At 38.6% G+C, this 7,930-nt stretch overlaps 1 protein-coding gene across 1 annotated transcript; it reads right to left on the bottom strand.

Moving 5' to 3' along the window:
• Positions 1-2,009: 2,009 nt before the first annotated feature.
• polr1g (RNA polymerase I subunit G) lies at positions 2,010-7,574 on the bottom strand. The gene is made up of 3 exons (XM_060898091.1): positions 7,436-7,574; positions 7,202-7,331; positions 2,010-3,683 (listed from the first exon to the last, which is right to left on the bottom strand). Exons 1-3 carry the CDS (start codon positions 7,482-7,484, stop codon positions 2,978-2,980), a joined length of 885 nt encoding a protein of 294 aa, XP_060754074.1. The 5' UTR covers positions 7,485-7,574; the 3' UTR covers positions 2,010-2,977.
• Between the last annotated feature and the right edge of the window lie 356 nt (positions 7,575-7,930).

Raw genomic sequence — 7,930 nt, 5'->3', positions numbered from 1 at the left:
ATTGAGGATGGGAGAGTCAAACCACTATGTAAAGTCTTCTCCAGAACATCCCAAAGACTTTCAGCGGGGTTACCTTTGGGACTCTGTGGTGGCCAACTCTTGTATGAAAATGATTCTTCATGCTCCCTGAATAACTCTTTCACAATTTGAGCCCTTATTTTATGCCTGTGCCATCAGGGAATTAAAAAAAAATCCATCAATGTGCTAACCTGGTCATTCAGGTAGTCAGCTAACTTTATTTTATTGCCCCATATTGTTGCTGAGCCTCGACCTGACCAACTGAAGCAACCACAGGTCATAAGACTGGCTCCAAAGGCTTGTACAGTGGCCTCTATGCATGATGGATGCATCATTTCATGAGCTTCCCTTCTTATCCTGACACACCCAAGGAAGTTTAAAACTTATGGAACAGCTGCAAATCTGCCTGGCCGTGGAAGAAAGCCCAAAATTTCATCAAGGGCCCTTAGCCCCTTAGTCAGGACAACTAAGAAAAACCCCCATGTGAGTGCAAGACACCTACAGGATGACATGATGAAAGCTGATACAAGTGCTTCAGTGGCAACTATAAGACGTGCACTGAATAAACAAGGATTTCATGGCTGGACTCCAAGACGCACTCCACTCTTGACCATAAGGAACATCAAAAGTCGACTAAAATATGCCAGGAGGAATTTGGATAAGACTACAGAGTTTTGGGAGACAGTTCTATGGACTGATGAAACCAAACTGGAACTGTTTGGACATATGGACCAGCGGTATGTCTGGCATGTGAAAGGCCAGGCTTATGACCAGAAGAATACCATCCCCACAGTCAAGCATAGAGGTGGGTCAATTGATGTGGGGCTGTTTTTCTGCAGCAGGAACTGGCAACCTTGATTGTGTACCTGACATCATGGATTCCCAGAAATACTAAGCCATTTTAAAGAGGAACGTGATGCCTTCTGTTGACAAATTAAACCTTAGTGATCAATGGACTTTCCAGCAAGACAATGATCCCAAGCACACCTCCAAGTCAACCAAAGCTTGGTTGAGAAAAAGATCCTGGAATGGCCTTCTCAGTCACCAGCTTTAAATTCGATTGAAAATCTTTGGTGGGATTTAAAGAAGGCAGTTGCAGCATGGGGCGGCACGGTGGTGTAGTGGTTAGCGCTGTCGCCTCACAGCAAGAAGGTCCGGGTTTGAGCCCCGTGGCCGACGAGGGCCTTTCTGTGCGGAGTTTGCATGTTCTCCCCGTGGGTTTCCTCCGGGTGCTCCGGTTTCCCCCACAGTCCAAAGACATGCAGGTTAGGTTAACTGGTGACTCTAAATTGACCGTAGGTGTGAATGGTTGTCTGTGTCTATGTGTCAGCCCTGTGATGACCTGGCGACTTGTCCAGGGTGTACCCCGCCTTTCGCCCGTAGTCAGCTGGGATAGGCTCCAGCTTGCCTGCGACCCTGTAGAACAGGATAAAGCGGCTACAGATAATGAGATGAGATGAGTTGCAGCACGGAAACCATCAAACATCACTGAGCTAGAGGCTTTTGCACATGAAGAATGGGCAAAGATTCCAATCGAGAGGTATAAGAAGCTTGTCAGCACTTACCGAAAATGTTTGTTAGAAGTTATAAAAGCTAAAGGATGCTCCACAAAGTACTGAAGCTGGGGGTTGAATAATAGTGTGCATGCGTTAAAAGATTTACATTTTCATTTGAACTTCAAAGTTAAGTCAACTTCTCGTCAAAATAACTCAAATATGCATCAATAAATATTTTTGTTGTTTAATGAGGTTGTCATTTATTGTCATTATCTTTCATCCACATCACTATAATGTTTTTTTGAGGTGAGGTTTTTTTTTTTTACACACACACACACAAAAAAAAAATGTATATACATATACATATTACACACATACATTTTATATACAGTATGTGTGTGAAATAGATAAAAATTTTTTTACACATACATACACACAATGTATATATGAAACAAAATATGAAAACAAAGTTATGAAGTTTATCTTTGAGTGATGAATGGATACATTGAGTGAGTGAACAAGTGATATTTTATAACATGAGAAGATAAACTTCACATCTTCATGTCACCATGTAATGTTCTTTATATTATATGGACACATCCAAAAAAAAAACCTACAAGTTAATCAAAAGAATTTTAATTTTGAGCTGGTTCACCATTTTGACTAGTTCAGTATCATGCTAGCTGAATAAAATATATTTGATATACCACTCAATGCCAGCCAATATTATTTAAAATGTCACTCAGATCTGCGATGTATTTCATATGAAAATTGGTGAGTTTTCCAACACAGGAAGATAAACTTCATATCTTCAAGCCATCACACAAACAAAAAAAGTACCGAAACTTATCAAAACAATTCATTGGTTTCCTCACTCATGAGGATATTGGAAAATTTGTTACTAAATATGAAGTTCATATGAAAAATACAAGTGGCGTATTTCCCAGTGAAACACTCGTGTCTATAGAATAACATACATACACACATATATATATATATATATATATATATATATATATATATATATATATATATATATATATATATATATATAACACTATCACACAGTAAATAATACAAATACAGTAAATGGCCCTATTCCACAACTGTGGTAATCCATGTCTCTTAATTAATAAAAAAAGAAAAAACATTGAATTAGAAGGTGTGTCCAAAGTTCTGACTGGTACTGTAGAGACATGAAAAATGTCATTGGGTTTGATAAATTGTCTTAAGCCTATGTAAACATTTGCACACAGTTGAATACAGCAAGTAACTGTTTTTAGCAAAATATTTTTAAAGATGCTGTTTCCTGCATGATAGATTTCAGTATTCATTTATGCTGAAAAAGGATGCAATAAATTATTTAGAAATGTTTCATCCCTTATACAGTTTACATGACTGCTGTAGACAACGTATATTGGACATAAAAGTTTAAAAAGTGTTATGACGAGTATTTACTCATCTTATGCTTCCTCCTTCTTCTTCTTCTTCTTTTTTATCTTTTTCACAGGGCTCTCAATGTTACCAAAGTATGTGTCCACTGGTTCCTGTTTGACTACCAAACTGCCATCACTAGCCACCTCATCCTGTGTCATCATTCCCTTCTTTTTCTTAATCTTTTTCTTCTTTCTCTCTGCTGTACCAGCTTCCACCACTGGCTCTGGGACTTGCAGCTCACCATATTCATAAGATGTTTTTTCCTGCTTAATGTGGGCCACTTCAACAGTCCTCTCCATGTTGTGCTTCTCTTTCTTCTTCTTCTTCTTCTTTTTCTTTTTACTCTGTTCTTCAGTCTCTTCGGACTGCAGCTTTATTTTCTTTGGTGGTAAAAGAGAGGTCGTGGTAGTGCTCTGAAACATGTGAGCAGCTGTAGAGCTGCCAAAGGGCTGGAAGCGCTGCTTCAGACCTGGTGGGATACTTGGTGCAGGGGCTGCTGGGACAGGAATAGGGCTCTGATTCCCACTGCAGTCCCCATAACTTTCACTGATATTGAGGATTCCAGCAAAGCCAGAAGCACAGAGAGATGTATTTTGTTTGTTACCACTGGAGGTGAGAAAATGGAGGTCAGCAGGGCCTGAGCGGCTCGAGAGAACACTGTAGATCTGAGGAGACGCATCAGTAGACTGAATCATCTCCATGCCTGATAAGGACATTTTCAAATTTTCCAGGCTGAAAAGGAGATGGAGCAAACTCATGAAATACATTCATTTAGACAGCAATGATTCACAACCTTTTTCATTTGAGGTATTCAACCTATCTACAGCACCTGTACCATATGTATGATGGACAATAATTTACATTTACTTGTACAGAGAAAAGAATGGAAAACTTGTTTACTCAACATGCAGTTGTAGTAGTAGTCCAGTTGTTTAAATGCATCAGTAGAAATTTAAAGCATGCACCCACATAATACAAATTCAAAACAAACCATTACACTAACAATAATGGGCTAAACAAGACAGACAAAAGAAATGTCTCATCATCACTGTTCATATGGCAAATTATCTGACTTTTCAAAGCTGTAGCAACACAGTTAATAGAGCAGAATATCGTTCCGGTCACTTGCACACTTTTCTTGTGTTATCTTTGTGAAATCAAGCAGAACCTGAGTCACATTTGTATTTACTTTGAGATGGCATGACTATGTAGGTAAAGGATTATTACAAAATCACCCCTCTTAAAAAAATCAATAAAGCAGCAGAAATACATGTTTGTTTTTCATTAAAAAAATGTGGTACCATATTGGATATAATTTAAAAAATAAAAGGCACTTGATTAACATGACTATCAAGTATAGTATTTCTGAATATAATTTACCAATTTTATTTATATACTGTGCAAAAACACAGCACCAGTCAAAGGTTTGAACACCTTCTAATTCAATGGTTTTTCTTTATTTTTATTGATTAAAAGTCACTTCGTGTCTTAAAGTAATGATGGATGTCATTTCTCTTTACTTAGCTGAGTGGTTCTTGACATAATATGGATTACTACAGTTGCGGAATAGGGCTATTTACTGTATTTTTATTATTTAATGTTTACTGTTTGATCTCAAACACATTAAGAAGGCAAAAAAATTGCACTAATTAACTTTTGACGAGGCACATCTGTTAACTGAAAAGCATTCCAGGTGACTACCTCATGAAGCTGGTTAAGATAATGCCGTAGCGTGCAAAGCGCCATCAAGGTAAACGCTGGCTACTTTGAAGAATCTAAAATATGAATTTTATTTAACAGTTTCTTACCACATGATTCCATATATGTTCCATGTGTTATTTCATTGTTTTGATGTCTTCAGTATTGTTCTACAATGTAGAACATAGAGAAAAACCTATGAATGAGTGGGTGTGTCCAAACTTTTGACTGGTACTGTACTGGTGATCACGTGACAAACACTAGTTTCTGCTTTACAGAATGGCTCTCAAGTGCATTTCCAGTGGCCATTACTTTATCACTTTAGTATGAGACACTTTATAATATATATCTCTTCAGCAACACTAAATATTGCAATAGAGATCTTGAAAACATCAAATATCATGATATGGATGATAATTTACACATACAATACTGTGTAAAGGTCTTAGGCACCCCATTTCTTTCGTAAAAACCTGGCTGATTTGTGTTTTATAACTTCTACATTATCAGTTCAGTACAAAAAACATTTCAGATTTCCAAACATTCATTTTCCAGCACAAAATGTTTGTATGGCAGTAAGAGAGACTTTTCAGACAAGAAAAAAAAATCATAATGAAAGCTGCTGCGTTTTGCTGCAAAAATAAGAAGTGTGAAAGTCTCTAGAAGAACTGTGACTGGTTCTGCAAGATGCTCAGTAACACAGCTCATTTCCTTAAACTGCAGCGATTGTAGCTGAGACTAGGTTTTGTTTGTGTTTTGTTTTTGGGTTTTTTTTTTTAAGCAAAGGGTCATCACACCAAATATTGACTCGGTTTCATTTATTACTGTTTACTGCTCTTGGTCATTTTTTAAAATCGAGACACATTTAAATTAGTTATTTTTGAAGGCATCTTTTCTCTACAGCATTTCTTTGGACGTGCCTCATACTTTTGCACTGTTACTGTAGATAGAGTGTTTTCACGTGATGTCATCAAACAGGAAGTCGGACATATTGGTGGCATTGGACACATCAACAGCAAAGCAATCTTTGTGAATTTTTTCGATAAACTAACCAAATAATGGTGAATTACTGCAGAGTTTTGGGTTGCCACAATCGCTCAGATCGTGAGAAACTTCTGCACTTCTACTGATTACCTAAAATAATCAAAAATCAGGGGGAGGAAACCAGAAAATTGTCAGGAGTGTTGTCGTCTCTGGCTTGCCAAACTAAGCCAGGATCTGACCGACAAAAATCCGGACAGCATAAGAGTGTGTTCAGTTCACTTTGTATCAGGTATGAGTTTTTTTAAAGTTTTGATCAATGTCTTAAAATTAAACATGACACCATATTTCTACTGTCTAGCCACGATGGTGCTTCTGAATGTTCTCTTGAGAGTAAGCTAAAGTTAAAACTCACAAATCAGCCATCTGCTGCCAGCTGAGGTCGGCTGACGGGGGATGTATATTCATGATCTACAGTACATCACTGTACATGTAATGCACACAGTACACACCTTTGCTGTCACCAGATATTTGTCACCAAATTTCCGCGCTTTTCATTCCCTGACCCAGCCACAGCACATCTGGTTATAGGCTTCTAGTCCCCTGAAACACTTCAGATCCTCAGCAGTGTATAGACTTGGCGAAAAAATCAAGTAGTTGACGATGTCTGGGTATGTCACAGCTGGCAGCAATGCATTGTCTTCACTCAGTCCCGCTGCCATTTTGTGTGGTTCCAGGCCACCGATTAACTGCAATTTCTCCAGATAGCGGGCTCTTACGCTGGGTTCTAGGCCTTCTACATACTTTCTAGCAGCTTCTGTCTTCTTATTGCAAGTTTCTTTGGCTGATGCCATTATGAAAATTGTGATTTTTCCTATGTGAAATACAAGCATCGTTTGTTTACGGAAATTGATACCTCCAATATGGCCACACATCTGGGATTTTTGTGTTTTGATGATGTCAGTGAAAACACTCTATACAGCCCTGGTCCTCAAACAGGGCTCCGTGTACTCCCCAGAGTAGGTGAAGCACAGACCACAGGTCCCCAATCAATCAATCGTCTTGCTATAGTGTTGGAAATCATAACCAAAAATTATCTATATTATTATATGCATTATTGAGCTTCCGCGTGGGTTTCCTCCGGGTGCTCCGGTTTCCCCCACAGTCCAAAGACATGCCGGTTAGGTTAACTGGTGACTCTAAATTGACCGTAGGTGTGAATGTGAGTGTGAATGGTTGTCTGTGTCTATGTGTCAGCCCTGTGATGACCTGGCGACTTGTCCAGGGTGTACCCCGCCTTTCGCCTGTAGTCAGCTGGGATAGGCTCCAGCTTGCCTGCGACCCTGTAGAACAGGATAAAGCGGCTAGAGATAATGAGAATGAATGAGATGTACAGAGTTAAATAACGAGCTTCATATTTGACTAGTAGGATTGCGTTCATAAACATCCATCCATCCATCCATCCATCCATCCATAAAGAGGTCCCCTGGATTCAATCAGTGTGCGAGTCCCTTGTCTGGAGGACATGAGGTTACACTGGTGCATTTTAAACATGCTGTCTGCTTTCTCACCTGCTGGGGTTGAAGCGAGCTGGAGCTTTAATGAGCCACAGCTCTGTGTTTTCTCCTCTCTGTAACACGCATTTCTTTCTGCAGCTGTACTCAAGAGGCACAAAGTCTGCAGGACACTCGTATCTAGAAACTACAAAGAAGTGCAAGTGAAAATCTCTGACAGCAACCGGTTCTGAACACTGTCCTGATTTTAAATCAGAAAATATTTTTAAAGGTAAACACTCTCTCTCTCACCTCTCTCATTCTTTTCCTGTGAACTGGATGACGGTATGTTTTGCGCCATCCTGAACCAAGCTAGAAAACTAGAATAAACCACTTCACAAAACTGTACACAAACGTCACAGCAGCATCACACGAAAAGCACATGGATACAACGAACTTTGACCCGGAAGCACTCAGCGCTCTGACCAATCGAGTAAAACCACATAAAAGCATAATAGTAGTTATTTACTTTGTTTGTCTTTTAATTTAATACGTTTAAGGATTATTATTATTATATGGTGGATTGTAAGCATTATATATTATTATTGTTTTTTAAATTATTGATTATTATTTTGTAATTTATTTATATTTTTTAATGTACGCGTTTTATTTATTTTCTCACTGTTCCACGAGAGGGCGCAACAATGCTGGTTTGTTTCTAGGCTTCTATGTAAAACGTCACATTTTTTTATCCAGTCCACATATATTGTTTGAACCCCATATCTAACATCCTAGTTAGCCAATATT

The sequence above is a fragment of the Neoarius graeffei genome, chromosome 17, assembly GCF_027579695.1.
Source record: "Neoarius graeffei isolate fNeoGra1 chromosome 17, fNeoGra1.pri, whole genome shotgun sequence".
In the NCBI taxonomy this organism is placed as follows: Eukaryota; Metazoa; Chordata; class Actinopteri; order Siluriformes; family Ariidae; genus Neoarius; species Neoarius graeffei.
Note: the sequence above shows the minus strand (reverse complement) of the source record. Positions and strands in the feature narration are given on the sequence as shown.